The sequence below is a fragment of the Pomacea canaliculata genome, linkage group LG6 (assembly GCF_003073045.1).
Source record: "Pomacea canaliculata isolate SZHN2017 linkage group LG6, ASM307304v1, whole genome shotgun sequence".
Lineage (NCBI taxonomy): Eukaryota > Metazoa > Mollusca > Gastropoda > Architaenioglossa > Ampullariidae > Pomacea > Pomacea canaliculata.
In genome coordinates, this window is record NC_037595.1 from 15,627,108 (window position 1) to 15,643,475 (window position 16,368).

General features: G+C 43.0%; 1 protein-coding gene across 2 annotated transcripts in view; it reads left to right on the forward strand.

The window, feature by feature from the left end:
* LOC112565614 (E3 ubiquitin-protein ligase rnf213-alpha-like) overlaps positions 1–16,368 on the forward strand; it is a 201,901-nt gene that overhangs the window by 29,883 nt on the left and 155,650 nt on the right. For both annotated transcript variants that reach the window (XM_025241165.1, XM_025241164.1), the window contains exons 11-14: positions 2,712–2,767; positions 9,084–9,387; positions 10,680–10,784; positions 15,807–15,920. In XM_025241165.1, coding sequence (XP_025096950.1) covers positions 2,712–2,767; positions 9,084–9,387; positions 10,680–10,784; positions 15,807–15,920 — 579 coding nt within the window. The remainder of the gene's footprint in view (positions 1–2,711; positions 2,768–9,083; positions 9,388–10,679; positions 10,785–15,806; positions 15,921–16,368) is intronic.

Consider the following 16,368-nt stretch of genomic DNA (forward strand, 5'->3'; position numbering starts at 1 on the left):
CTCAGCCACGCAGATCTCAGAGACTTGCCGCGAGACAAGCAAGAGACACATAATGTGCAAGGAATTAGTTCGTGTGACGCTATTCAGAGACCATATGAATACGAGGGACATATTTTAGCTCGCGGTAATGATTGACTCTATAGATAACGAGCAATATGTTGTATCATTGATTAGTTTGTGTATCTGTTATTTTATTCATATCCCTTTCGCTTTGCCACGGCTGTGCCTACGAAATGTTATTCTGACTGGACGTGCACACACAGGACAGATGGACGGAATGCCCATGTAGCAGTTATTCAGGGAGAAGAATAATCAGTCGGTTAGATTTAGCTATTAGGCGAAGTACAGATGTTTGTCCTACAAGGCAACTCTGTACTCTGTTAGGTAAATAGTACCAGCTGCTGGTATGACTAGGCGTTGCTTGCGGCAGCAACAGATCTTCTTTCGAGGTTTTCGAGGTTTAAATATTGGAGCCCCCCCCCCCAAGGCAAGCATTATTAGGTGAACTTGTATTTCAGCCCTAGTCTTGCTAGCTAAAGCTCATCAGCGAGGACGCTGTTGGAGAAAGAGTCGGCGGGGATGTGATGGGCTGGAGTATGACGTCATAAAATATGACGTCATATTTTATGACGACAAAAAGGTGACGACAAAAAGGTGACGACAAACGAAGGACGTTAGGACAAAGACGAGACGACGAACAACGGCGATGAGTGAGGGAGCATCGGCGTGGGGCGCAGCCGTGGCGATTGTTTTAGCCGTGCAGTAAAAGAGTTGCACCTGAATACAAGACCTGCTTGTATTTTTACTGATGGACGGTTGTCGTGGTTAGAAAGATACCTCACCACTTGGCCACACATAACTTAAAGGCCGATGTCTAAAGTCCGGACAAAATCCAGTGGTATCGCCCGTGCGAGGGAATGTAGGAGTGCACGCGGTGCGGACTGCTGACGGCCAGTCGTCTCCTATAACTACCCGAACAATAGACGGGGTAGAGATCACAGGTAGTGCCGATTAGCCTGGCAATAAAACATCTTCCTCACCCGACCAGTACCTGCTGTAGGGTCTGAGAGCTGAGGCGAAACGACTTCTATCTGAACATACTGTCGCAGGCAAGACCCCGAGCAATAAAATGTCTTTCTCAGCGGAGTACTTGCTGTTGGCTTTTAGAAAGCTGAAGTGAAACGGTTTGCAACTGAGCATACTGTCAGGATTAGGACCGACAATGGAATGTATTCTCCATCAAACAGAGAGAAAAATAAGGAAGAAAAAAAATCGGGTTCTTCTGTCCACTTCATGTTCACACAATTCATGCGGCTCTCTTTTGTCACAACTAAGATATCATTTTCATTTGAGGCCCTGGCTCTACTGATATCCCAAGCAATGTTCGAGTTGAACAGACAGGGATCGAAGGCCACTTGCTAGTCTCTTGGTCAATTGCAGTCACTAGTGTCATCTGACTGTAAGTCTATCACAGCCTATTTACAGTCCCTGTGGCAACACCACTCGGTCACTCTGGGCGAGAACACGTTACATTCCACCCTTTCCTGTCTTTCTGCCTGCTTACCTCTACGTGGGCAGTCCAGTAGAGCAACGGTTAGCCTGTCATAAAAACAGTGAGGGTCGCTGTCCTGGGCTCAGCACTTTTCTCGGCCATGTTATTTTTTCTCTTTATGTTTACAGGGCTGTTTGCCTTGCTGTGATGTAGGCTTAGTTCTGGCTTGGCGTAAAACACTAACAAACAAGCAAATTGATTATAAATCTTCACAGCTTATGTTTAGTCCTTGTGGCAACACCACTGGGACACTCTGGACCAAAGCAAGTTTCGTGTCTTTCACACTGGCCACCGCCATGCTGTGAGAGGCTGGAGGAGGTGGTATTTAGCAAGGTGGTATTTAAAAGGGAACACATCTATGTCATGCACTACCAGTTCGTCGTTGGTGCCCTAAATATTTACTGTTGTATATATTTTAATTATTTGTTCTGATCTCCAGAGTATCCGCCAGCAAATTTTTACAGCAGGCTCTTTGTTTTTCTAGTTTAGGTCCATCACATTGGCAGCTATTTCTCGTTTTCAAAGAAGATATGGCTTTACAATCGGATTTAATGTTTTTATATTCTGTTAGATTGTGGTTTACGTTTTGGGGTTATGGTGGTCATTTAGAACACAACACTCCTTTTTATACTTTACCCACCGTTTTATGTTATTCTTGGTCCTTATGTTGGTTTTAAGGATGTTATTATATCACCTGGGGGTTTCTGTTTCGACACATTTTAATGTATCATTACCTTCTCTTGCCGTGGTATAGCCTTAGATTCGAGTATGGTGTAAACAGCCATTGAGCTTGTGTCCACTTGGGGAAATGCGAGATACAAATTATTAATATATCATTTAAGACAATAGGTATGTTTTATTAAAAAAAATTGCTGTATGCAGTAATTTTGCATTTATAAAAACGATAGATTTTGCCTTTTCACTTACAAAATCTGAGTTATACTTTTTTCTCAAAATATGATTTTACATTACTTTCCATGAAATTTTATATTATTTGAAATGCTTTTTAAAAGATCTATTTTTAAGTTGTTATTCACTATGTTTTAAAATAGTTTTGGAGAATAACCATGTGTAGTTTGTTCAGAAGGAGGGATTGTACGGTCTTGAATAGGACATGTTTCGAGCTTTTCTACAGGTTCAGATTGATTTATGTTTTCAGAGTCTTGCTGGTTTGATGAAGAATGTGTGTGCACAGCTTGAAAAAAACCTAGACAGGTAAGATTTTTCATGGGTAATCCAGAAGCACTTAAAATAAAATGGTCCTCAACCCTAGTAGCTTTAGACTCTGTAAGTGGTTCATTATATCTGAGGCACAAAGAGGATGAGATGTTGAATACAGCTCCCTTACACCCCTATGGGCCCAGCTTCTCATGCCTGGAGTGAACACTCAGCCTCTCTCAGCTGGCCCATCGTCGGTGAGCACAACTTGCAGTCAGACGTGTTTCTGAGCGCTCCCGATGAAATTTGGAAAATCTGCATTGTTTCTACTACATTAAATCACCCCAGGCTAAAATTGTGAATTCCACTGTGTGTAATACATATTTACTGGTCATGCCTGCGGAACTTTCAACTTTTCGTTTGCTTTGTGGTCGCTTTTTGTGGCGATACGTCTACTTCATGCAGCGAAGGGCGACGGCTGCCGCAGTCAAACAAAGCAAGGTGAGCACTAAGAGAGCACAATGTGTGCTGCTTGCTATCATCATATCTAGTCTGCTGATGTGTTCTGGAAATGTTGAACTGAACCCCGGACCCCTCGAGGAAATAATTCATGTTCCAAATGCAGCCGATCAGATGACAAGTGACTGCACGGTACCTGACGTTTCGTTAACGGACACACTTGTCCTGTACAGCTTGCCACAAGTGACAGCGAAAACCCTACCTGTGCCGGCCCTGAGTCAGAACAACCCACTATTCAAAGTATATCATCTAGTCTCGCCTTCTCTCTACTTTCTGTCCCGCTTGAACAGTCACAGTCCGCTTTGTCTGTTCTGTAGACAGCCAACTTCGTGGTATTGGAGACATCATCACTCACCAAATCTCACAGCAAATACAAACCTTCTACCAGTCCTTGGTGCAAAACATCAGCGGGCTCCAACACAGCATTGACTCGGTCAATGTAAAGATATGTGAAAATAAGAGACACATTGACGTGTTAACCGAGGAAAATAAATTGTTAAGAGAGAAACTGGGTGAGATTACAATGGAGATGGACAAGCTCGAAGCTGTGTCTCGACGAAAGAACCTCAAAATGTTTGGCATTAAAGAAACGGCTGGCGAAAATTATGCTGAGTGTAGCTCTAAAGTGATATGCCTTTTAAACGAATTGTGTGTGGAAAAGTCATGGTGTACGGAGGACATTGAGCGGGCTCATCGCCTCGGAAACAGAAAGCCTGGTGAGACCCGCCCAAGGCCCTTAATTGTACAATTTCATCGGTGGAATGACAAAATGCGAATCCTGAGCAACAAGACGACTAGAGACAAACTTCGGGCGGCCGGCATCAGAGTCGCCAGTGATCTGACGAGACAACAGACGAACAATATCCTAAATGCTCGCGAGGAAGGGACTTTTACATTCTATAAAAACGGTAAACTTCATACAGTACCGAGACACCTACGTCCCCAAACCCGTGATGCCTACGACAACAGCAGTGTCATCAAAGACGACGCCCACTACACCACGATAGACCCCGGTCACCCTGCTACTGTCTCTACAGGCGATGACAACGATAACGATAGTGATGCGTTGTCTGCTGAATCGCCGACCTTACAGCAATTTAACTCTTTTGGACTCATTGAAGAACTACCTACTGGTCATGACGATTGCAACATGTCTCATGTTAGCTGCACCATTCAACAGGCAATCGGCGGGCGCCAAAACAGTGTAAGTGGGCTAAGTTCACCACCTGCTACGCACAAACACCACGTGCAAAACGCTGATCGAGCGAACGACGTCAGAGAAACACACCCGACCCAACAGCCAACCAGCGTGAACTGTTCAGTTCCAGGCGCCATGAACGCCGGTCAACCTCACTACGAGACAAGATCACGTCGTGCTACGACAGCTGACGCTACACAACAACAACTACCCGTCAGCTGGACTAAAGCAGTTTCCCGGAAACCGGTCCCTAGCTGTAGTGCCAGAAATAAAACTGCAGTCTCAAACAGACAGAACTCTAGAAAATCAAAATCAACCTTCACAAAATGAGGACTCGGCCGTGGCCCAGAAAATGTTAGTAGTGCGCACACGCTGGTCAGCACAAATTGCTCTTCGCATGATAACCCGTCAGTCACCATTATGTCGTGGAATATTGACGGTGTATTGTCTAAGTTATCAGACCGTGATTTTATTTCTTATATATCTAGCTTTGATTTTGTCTGTTTAGTCGAAACTTGGACAACTGAAAACTTTACATGCGACCAGTTTTCTACTCACGAATGTTTCTTGCTTCCCGCAAAAAAACTGTCAATTCAGGGTAGAGGATCAGGGGGGGGTAATGCTTTTAGTGAAGAAATGTTTTAGCAGATTCATTAGGAATATTGATATAAATTATGAAAACATTATAGTCATAGAAATTTCAAAGCTGTTATTTGGCACGGACACAGAGATGTACCTCATTTGCACATATTTACCTCCAGTTGACTCCCCTTTCTATGAGGTATCTGATTTTAATAATGGTATATCCATTCTGGAGCATTGTTTACTGGATATTTTGGAAAAATTTGGGGAAGTTGCAGTTATTATATGCGGGGACTTAAATGCGAGAACTTCCAACGAAAATCCTGTATATACTGACCTTGCAGCAGACTCACTGACACAGGGAAGTACATGCCCCACCAGTACCAGACAATCCCAGGACCAGACTTTAAACGATTACAGTAAACTGCTGTTAGAATTTTGATCCGTTTTTGACTTGTCAATTTTGAACGGAAACTGCAACGGCGACGAAAACGGTCACCTTACATACATTTCCCAGTCTGGCTGCAGTGTCATAGACTATTTCATTCTTTCTAGCAATGTTATGTATTTGCCAAGGAAATTAATTTTTTGATGAACGCTTGGAGTCACAACATCTACCTTTAGTATGCACTTTATACTCTGGCCTGCACGGTAAAGTAGAACCTGACAAAAGTCCCGAGGTTATCGAAAAAATAATATGGAACCTTCTGTTTAAGCTATTTGACAGCCGAATAAGACCATTGCTTTTGTACGGATCTGAAATCTGGGGCCTAAAAACTCATCTTCCCGTGGAGCGAGTACATACCTTTGCACTGAAAAAGTTGTTAAATGTTAGCCCCAAAACTCCAAACGACATGGTCTATGGTGATACTGGTAGATTTCCCTTATCGATCCACGCCAAAGTTTCGTGTTTGCGATACTGGTTACGTTTGACAAGACTGAACTCCAACAGGGTACCACGGAAAGCATATAATATGTTGTTGCAACTGCATAATAGAGGGAAGGTATGCTGGGTCGTGTGCGGACGTTTTGCCGACGGACGTTTCACCGCCGGACGTTTCGGAGCCGGACGTTTTGTCGACTGGACGTTTCGCCGCTGGACGTTTCGGAGTCGGACGTTTTGCCGACCGGCGTTTCGCCGCCGGACGTTTCGGCGCATTATGTCAGAGAGAGAGAGAGCTTACTTACTTCTCAAAGAATGAAAGTAACTACTAGATTACACAATAATTCTTTATTTCAAACAAATTTTACACACAGACTTCACAGACAGTTCACTTTGATTGTCACAGATTATGAGCAACAGCTTTGAGAAAAAACATTGATACAATGGCGAGAGAAATGTGTGAGCTAACGGTTCACATGAGGAGGGATAGTGAGAGAGAGTTCACTGATACATTGATACAATGGCGAGAGAAATGTGTGAGCTAAGGGGCGTCACACACTTGACTTCGGCTAAAGGTCCCGCGTGAAATGCCGAAATGAAGTGTCCCGCGCCGAAACGTCCGGTGGCGAAACGTCCGGTCGGCAAAACGTCCGACTCCGAAACGTCCGGTGGCGAAACGTCCGATCGGCAAAACGTCCGGCTCCGAAACGTCCGGCGGCGAAACGTCCGTCGGCGAAAAGTCCGTGTACCATGCTGGGTATCAGAAGTGTGTATGACTCTACACTCGTATGGTTTTGGATATGTGTGGATGAATCAGGGTGTACAGAATGTGAGACTCTTCCTTCGTATTTTTAAGCAACGTCTTATCGACTGTTACAAACAAGACTGGCATCAACATGTTGCAGACAGTTCTAGGTTTACCGTTTATGCAACTTTAAAACCAAGTTTACAGATAGAACCTTATCTGCATATTGTTAAAAATAAGATTCTGAGAGATTCCCTAATTAGATTCCGTATGGGAATTTCTGACCTGAAAACTCATAGGTACAGATACGTCACTACTACAGAACCAGACCTCAAATGCCCCCACTGTCAGACAGCGCAAGACGATGAAATACATCTTTTCCATTGCCATCTTTTAGAGGACCTGAGACTTACATTTTTGCCAATTCAATATAGAACCCAACCATCATATTTTACAATTAATCTTTTGTTTAATGATGCTTCACACCTTAACTGTCTTGCTAGATACCTGTACTATTGCTTTAAACGTCGTAACGTTCAAAGTGGTATTGTTTAATTATTCTGTATTATTTTATGTCATTGTCCATGATACGATATTACGACATACTATACCGAAGTGGTTAGGCCTCATGATATTGTCTTCCTAATCCATCATTGCTTTTTATTTGTTGTATCTCTTTTATCCGTGGCCTTCTTTAGGCCCCCTGGTTTTGCCGTGCAAGGCGACCCGTGTCGGTGGACGATGGAATCTTGGAGGTTGAGGTCCCTGATGGGATGATATATTTTTAAATAGAATACAAAACTTGCTTGGCAGAGGTTTGCGTCATCATCATCATTCTGTACCACTCTCCATGCGATGTGGCAGACCATTAGAAAGATGAAGGGAAGGTTTCAGGCTGGCTCAATAGGCCACCTGCACGTTGGAGACTGTCTTCAGAGAGCTACGGGATGCGGGTAATTCCCTGGCATCCACACTTGCTCAGAATTCTTCCTGTTCCCACTATTCTTCTGAATTTCAGCGCCTTTTCTACTCAGGAATCCTCTTGCTGCGACTTTTCTTTTGATAACTCTCAACAACAGAATCTACTATTCTCCCTTAACGAACTGCAGCAGGCCCTTCAAAAGTGCAAAGACACTCCCTAGATAACATTCTTTATCATCTGATAACCCGTCTTCCACAGGTCTCTCTTTTCCTCCTCCTAGACATCGTTAACTTCATTTGGGTGTCCAGCTGTTCCCCACCCTCATTGAGAGAGACAATGGTTCTGATGGAAAGGGGTAGCTCTCATTAGACTACGGTTAGGACACAGTTATGCCACGCAGTCTCACTTTTTACGAGGTGAAAACCCACCAATTTATCCTTGTTTTCCAGGAATTTTTACAGATATGCCTGTTTAAGTTGTTCTGGTCTCTAGTCTAGAGACCTGGGCAAACGCCGGCCCGCGGGCCGAATCCGGCCCGCCTCCTGTCTCTGACCGGCCCGCCCGCTGGCCCGCCCGCTGGCCCGCCCGCCAGTATATATACTATGTATACAGTATTGGGTAAAACTGAGTTAACTATATTAGTCCGGCCCTCTAGAACCATCCCAGTTTCTCATGCGGCCCCTTGGGAAAATTAATTGCCCACCCCTGCTCTAGAGTATCCGTCTGCAATTTTTTGCTCTTTGTTTTTCCTATTTAAATCCGTTTCATTGGCAGCTATATTTTTTTTATTTTTAGAGAGGCTGTGGCAGTATCATCAGATTGGAGCTTTTTACATCCTGTGTTGGTTTCGGTTTCTGGTTTACTGGCGGCTACTTAAGGCCACAACACCCATTTTCACGTTACCTACTCTTTTATATTAATGTTATTCCTGACGTAGGCAGTTATTAAGATATCAATACGGGTTTTCTGTTTTAAACCGTGTAAGTTAATATTACCTTCTGTTTAGGGGAATGGATAGCTGAGTGGTTATAGCGCTGGCGTCTGAACTGAGAGTGCACTGGTTCAACGTCCAATTAGTGCAGCAAACTTATCCCAATCGACCCAGCTGGCGGGAACGGGTAGCTGACTCCTTAGAGCAGGGGTGGGCAATTAATTTTCCCAAGTGACCGCATGAGAGATTGGGATGGTTTTAGAGGGCCGGACTAATATAGTTAACTCAGTTTTACCCAATACTGTATATATAGTGTATATATATACTGGCGGGCGGGCCAGCGGGCGGGCCGGTCAGAGACAGGAGGCGGGCCGGATGCAGCGTGGAGGAGGAGATAGGGACCAGCCTCACGTAAAGTTGGCCCCGAGAAAATTGAGATCTCTAACACCTCACCTACCAACGACCTGAAAAGGTTAGGTGGTGACCTTTACCTTTGTTTTTACCTTCTCTCTTGGTGATGTAGGCTTAGTTGTTGGTACAGCTTTAAACTCCATAAACCAAACATTTAATTATTTTACTTGATTTTGTTTCAGTCAAGAGTCCGTGCATGGGCCAGGAAATGCAAAGGGTCTGGCAGAACTACTTTGCATGTTACATCATACTGTTTTTTTCCAAGAAAAACATCACAAGTTTAAAGAAGAACTATTGCTTGACACCACTCTTGCAGTGTTTTTAATTCTTAACCAAGTTTCTGTATTGGTTGAGAAGTCACAAGGAGATGACCCCACTACTGAATTTAATAGTGATATTTCAACTGTTGTCAAAGATGTCTGCCAATGGATGCATAGATGTCAGAGCCTGTGCACACATCAAGAAAATCTACGCTTGCATTTACAGGTATTTTGATTAATATTTAGAGATATTCATTGTTACATATAATATGTGTCTGATTCATATCAAAGAGTAATTTTCACATTTACAGCTCTCAGAATTATTTTGCACTGGAAATTTAAGTGTCAACTGTTAACTCATGTATATAGCTTATTTACAATCATTGTTGAAATCTAAAATTTTTACCTCTCTAGAGTTAGGGTTAGGGGTAGGGGCTAGGAGGGTTAGGGTTAAGGTTTCTTAGTTTTAAAATAGATAATTAAATAGTTTAATTATTTTAAATCTGTGTCAGTGTCACATCTATATAGCGCAGTGTAGACCCAGAAACATTATTTCTGGAATATTGTTAGCATGGTTCTACCTTTGGTTGTTGATATTGTTATTGTATCTCCTGGAAGTCTTGTTTTTTCCATTGTGATGAAGTGTGACTATCTTGCTGTGCATTAACCTTTGCTAGAAGGCTGCGGCTGGTGTCAATCTGGTCTTCATACTCGAAGGCCAGAATGCAGGCGCTGCAGCTGTTGCTGTCAAGACGTTGCACAGAAGTTTAGCGTGAATCTGTCCTGAGGTTTTCAAGTTCATACACCAGACCGTTTTACAACAGAACCTAGCCACTGCCTACATCGCAGTGACATGTCAGAAAGCTTTATATCAGGCTCTGCTGTCTTCCATATTCTAATTCATCTGTTCCCTCGCTTGTGCAAGTTGCATCCCCTCTTCCTGCAGGGCCTGATGGATCCCAACTGTCATGTAGAATCACTACAGAAAGGGGGAATGCCTGTTCCATGGCACCTAGCAATAACATTTTTCTACTTCTTTTATTAATATGATATATTGATTAATATTATATTATTTCATTATTATATGTATAAATTAATATGATGTGTTTGCATTCATATATGTAAAGTGTCTTGAGTCTGGCTGATGCTGGAAAAAAGGCACTATACAACTGTGCTATTTATTTATTATTATACATAGTTTAAGCATTATATCTGTATTATGTAAACTTTTTCATTTAAGTTCAGGGCTTCTGCTTACGCAAAAAATTGCGTACAGTACGCATTAAAAGTTCGGAGGACCCCTTCAATTTTCGTCAATGGGGTCCCCTTCAAATTTGGGCGAAGAACAGGGACCCCCTTAAAAATCTGAATAAGGGGTCCCTGGGACCCCAAAGAATTTAGCCTTAGCAGAAGCCCTGAATTTAAGGTTACGGAAAACAATATTTATCAAAAGTATTGCTTTTCAATGTATCTTGAATCATAAACAGAACTTATTTTAAAATTGTTTTTATTACCCAGAGGTGGGCAATGCTGATTGGTGCAGCAGACAAAATCTTATGCAAAACGCTGCAGCAAAGAGTAAAAGAAGACATCTCAAAGAACTTCCAGGAGGAACTTGAAAAGGTAATGTTTTAAAATTGTGTTAGCATGAGCATACTTAGCATGAGTTTATTCAAACTGTCTAGTATAACCACACCATCACTATTAACGGCATCAATATTCAACGTAGCTGGTCTGGCATTGATCTGTTCCTCTTCTTGGTTCTAGGAAAGGTATCATGGAGACTGTTTTGCTCTTTTGTGTTAGATATATATTTTTTTCGTTTATAGTTAAAAATTTTTTTATTTCATACCCGCACTGACCTTTAGTTTACAATTTTTCAAGAAAGTGACAATAATGACCTCTGTTTTCTCTAATATCTTTAGAAAACTCTTTCAGACTATCAAAAGCTCTATTAAATGATAGTTTAGCTGTGGCTGTTTTGCTGGCCTCACTTGTTGCTCACACTAGTTGTCGATTCAAAGCTTTTGAACGCATGGTTAATGTCCGCCTCACCTGACATCTTGAGTATCGCGGTCTCCTCTCCGACCTGCAATGTGGCTTCAGACAATATCACAGCACCCTGGACCATCTGATCTGTTTAGAAACGCTTGTACGGGATTCATTTGTCTGCATAGACCCTGTTTTAGGGGTTTTCTTCAATTTGGAGGGCGTACGACATTACCTGGAAGCAAGGTATTCTGTTAGACCTTCACACCCTCGGCTTCCGGAGTCGTATGCCACTCTCCATCAAGAATTTTCTGCCTCATTGTCTTTTTCAAGCCAATGTTGGTTCTATCCTGTCTCATTCTGAGGAACAGGAAATGGGCGTTCCTCAGCGCATCATACTCTCACCTACTCTTTTCAACAAAATAGATTGAAGTTTAAAGTCTGTCTATCCATGTTAGGCAGCCTTGTTTGTAGATGACTTTGCTTTCTTCATCCGAGACTGATCTCTACCATGTCTCGAATGCGGTCTTCAGCTGTGCATAAACAGTGTGCAAAAGTGGGTGACAGAAAACAGCTTCAAATTTTCTTTCACTAAGTCAGTATGCATTCATTTTCATAAACTGCTACCACAATTTTCCATCTGCCAGCAAGGGAAGAAACCGACACAGACGTCTTAAAATGGACACTTACGCTTGCTTGGAGACCATCATTTTTTGCTCTACAATCCTAGCCAAGGAAATATGGCCGCACTGCCTCGAGGGAAATCTTGGGAAAGATGAAAGCTAAGGGAGTAAACCCTTACAAGAAACTCTTGATGCTAACACGGCATCAGTGGGCGAAAACTTTCCACGCTGAAAGGGCCCAGCGCCTACATGTTCATGACCAGACCAACCACCGGCTGTCGTTCACTTGGAGAAGAGTTAAACGCTACCAAGTATATAATACTCATTGTTATGACCATGAATATAGGCCGCAAAAGAGACATGCCGGAGCGGTCGAGGCCCGGATCAACAATGACCACGTTCCATATCGGCAGGCTCCAGCACGGGGTCAGCTATAAGTGTGATACTGGAGCCAAATCAGAAACCAAAGCAGAAATCAAGCTGAGAGAGGGAACTTCCATTGGCATGTGGAACAATGAACAACAGTCACAGACTGTGTTACAGTGGAGAGGACTCCAGACAAGAAGATGGCCAGAGCCGTCATCAGCTATACACCCCTATGGCAGGCTGATCTCCATAAATGTCTCAGCTAACTCTCACAATGTCACCATTGTCAGATTAGACTCTAATTTCCGTGCATGAAGACAACAAGCTGGAAGAGCTTTACCAAAAACTAGACAAGGTTGTGAAGGAAGGTCTGGAAAAGGACATTCTCGTTGTACTCAGTAACTGGAACGCCAAGGTCGGCTCAGACGCCTAACAGCAATGGGCGGAATGGTGGGCAAATTGGTCTTGGGGCAGGGGCATCAGACACGTAGATTTTATGCAGAGTCAGAGACTCACCTTAGCCAACACCTTACATCCCGGCAAGAAATCAATGACGGCCATGTGGTACTCACCAGATGGATTGGTCCATAATCAAATGGACTATATCCTGCTGCCAGGACAGTTGAAATTCAGCATCAACAAGGCCAAGACAAGGACGTACCCATATGCTGACGTAGGTAGCGACCACGACTTTTGCTGAAGCTGAAAGCGAAGAACTCTCAAAAGTCCCCGAATTTCCTTTTGATTTCGAGAAGCTGCAAGACTGAAACGTTACAGATGTCTTTAAGGCCACAGTTGGAGGAAAATTTGCAGCGCTGAAGCTGGTGGAATGTGATGCAGACACCCTCGCTGGAAACATCAAAGGTGCTAATGTTAACAGCCCAGGAGGTTCTTGGGCGAGGCAGGAATAAGAGACAGCCATGGGTCACGAATGACATCCTAGATCACTGTGACTAAAGGAGGGCATTGAAGAGAGAAAAGATAAATAAAGCGAAAGCAGCTACCAAATACAAAAAGAAGAAATGAGAGAGATGAAAGGGAGAACTGAATCGAGAGCCAATGCTGGGATATAGAGGATGGAATGGCAAGAGGTGACAGTAAAAAGGCCTACCTCCTACTGAAGACCATCGTTAAGACAGATCAGCACAAGACCTCAGTCATTGAAGACAGCAACGGCCACCTTCTCACAGACACCAATGATGTACTCAACTGACTGAATACTGCAAGGACCTGTACAGCTTCCAGCTGAAGATCAATGCCAACATGCTCCAAAACAACCAGACTAGAGTCAGTGAACCTGCAGACCTATCATTCCTACGGGAAGAGGTCGAAACCACCGATTCGATATCTGCATCAGGATCGCGACAGCAACAGCGGAAAAGGCTACACTAGATAGGATCTGGCATATCCATAAGATAAGGTTCACTACCAAATACAAACTGCACAAATCCCTGATAGTACCCATCCTGCTCTAAGGATGTGACACGTGGATTCTGCTTGCCGAGATGGAAAGACGAATCCGGGCATCAAGAACAACTACCTGAGGATGTTTCTTCGGATCTCATACAGAGAACTTAAGACCAACGACTTTGTAAATAAACAAAATTGTCACGCTTGTAGGACATCAGGGACATCTAATTTCAACAGTCGTGACGTAAGCTGGTCCTCTTTGGCCATGTGACCCAGCACGACACCTTGTCGAGAACTCTCCATCAAGGCACCTTTATCTGCCACGTCTATCCATCTGCTCCCTCCAATGACAGGTACCAGTCAAGGGACGACTGATTGAACTGGTCATGTCAGCTGGGTGTGGTCTGCACAGTCCTTCTTTACTTGCATTGTGCCCTGGTCCGCTCCAAGCTAGACTATGATTCCATCATCTTTGGCTGTGCTCGAGAGTCCTACCTCAAAATTCTTGATCCTAGTTACCATCATGGGCTCCACATCTGTTTTGGTGCCTTCCGCACCACTCCTGTACAAATTTTGCATGCAGAAGCTGGTGAGCCTCCACTTTCTCCTCGCCCTTAGAAACTCGTGCTATCCTATGCTTGAAAGCTCATTCCGGCAACCCTGGTTACAGCACTGTATTTGGACCACAGCATAATGACCTTATGCCATTCGTAATAAAATCATCATCACTCCGTGTTGCACCTCACATGCAGACTTCCAGAGTAGATATTCAACTGGTAGAGCCTCTCCTTTTTTCTGTCAGCTCCTCCTTAGACTCTTCCTGTTCCGGAGATTCGTCTTGAATCTTGATCATGCAGTTGTTTTTTTTTAAAAAAAAGGTGACATCAGTGACCTCATCTTTCTTCAACACTTTCTGGAACTTCCCTATGACGTTCCTTGATTCTATTCTATCTTTAAAGGTGGCTCCAAAGTTTCAGACGGTGGTCCTGTAGCTGTGGCAGCAATTATGTCCTGCCAGCCGCAACAGGCCTTTTCAGATTTATTTGCTGATAGCTGCTCGGTTTTTTTAACATAACTTCATGCCATCTTGCTAGCATTACAGCACGTTCACTGCTTCTTTCAGATTCGCTTTCTGCTCTCCAAGCTCTTCCTTCCAGTCTTTTTGACCATCCTTTGTAGTTCAGCTAATTTATACAGCTCTCCTTCGTTGCAACAAGAAAATAGTTTTCATTTTTGGCCCCTGGCCATTCCCAGTAATTTCCTGACAGCTACAGTCACTGGTGTCATGTGATTGTAAGTTTGATGCACCACAGGGGCACTCTGGGCTAGAACATGCTACATGCTACCCTTTCCTGTGTGGTGGAAAGAGGTAGTTGATTATTTTGATAAGAATAATGAAAATTTAGCTCCCTTTGTTGGTATAGTTGTTAATGGGAACACATTTTTGGAACATTTCTGGTATTTGTCTCTAATGTTTAATGCTTATTTTAAATAAAAGGAAAAACTTCCATCCAAAGTCATACTATCTTTACTATGCACAGCAAATTTTGAAAATATCATAATTTGTGAAGCCGTCCTTTGAGAAAGACCAAAATATAGGGGGTAGGTGGTGTGAATAAGAGAGATATGTCTGGCAAATCTAAAAGCCTTATTTCCCCTTCACAACAAATGGCCAGCATGATAGCCTTATCCCATGATCTTGTCACCAGGAGTATGCTGTGCACTGACAATCTGTCAGAAGATGGAACATCGTTTTGGCACATTACCACAAAGTTTATCTCCCCTCCCTTTCCTCAAAACTTCCTTACTCACACCTGCTGCATTTTAATGTGGTCTTTCAGTCTCCTGAGCACAAGGCATTTTTACAGCATCTTATAACTTGAGCAGAATGTCAGTCTGTTTCTGTCACAGTTTTGTTACTTGTTTGTGCATATAAATTGGAACTGGTTGTCTCTAGATCATTCCATGAATAGTATTAGAACTGGGGGTGAGGAACTGTGAGAGACAAATGATTAAGTGATTGCAACAAAGCAGAAACACAGTGAGTTCTGTCAACAGGTTATGGAAGAATACAGCAAGTGCAAGAGTACAGATGTCTCATTACTGTTTACTGCACTGACATCTGGCATTTCAATCACCGAATAGGATAAGCTTAACTAAAATGAAACTTAGGGTACCACAACTAGTAGTTTACATGTATGTTTTGCTTCTGCTTTTTGTGTTTCATTATTTCTGGATTTTCTGGGTTTTTTTTCAGATGAATTATGAACACAAGTTGGAGGTGTTTTTGAAGATGCAGGATCATGTGGTGCCCTCCTTTGTTGGACTCTTGCACACTCTTGCTATGGATGCACTAGGAGATGCATTTAAGGTATACATTAGTTTAGATGCGTATTAATATACTAAATATTTCTTTCAAATTAGCATTTTTTACATACATTATCCATATAAATCTCTTTATGAATGGTGAGTCCAGTCTTCTGCCAAACACCCTCAGCTCACTGGCGAAGGCGCTTCAGGTCACAGATCATCAGGGACCTGTGAATACCAAGGTGCACCTGTGGACTGGCACATCAGACGTCGAGACACTGGGGCCTGGTCATCAACAACTCTACGCACAGCATGGTCAAGATGTTCAGCAGAGGGTGGCTGAAACAAGGCCATTTGCAATTGTGATTTGAGTGCGACTATATCAACACTGCATAAAGTTTTTAATGTCCCAATGTGAGACCTGAGCTGTAGGAAATTTGTTGGTACATTTTTCCAAAATTTTTGTAGTTTTTGAAACAAAAAGTAGCACCCACAAAAGGGGAGGGACC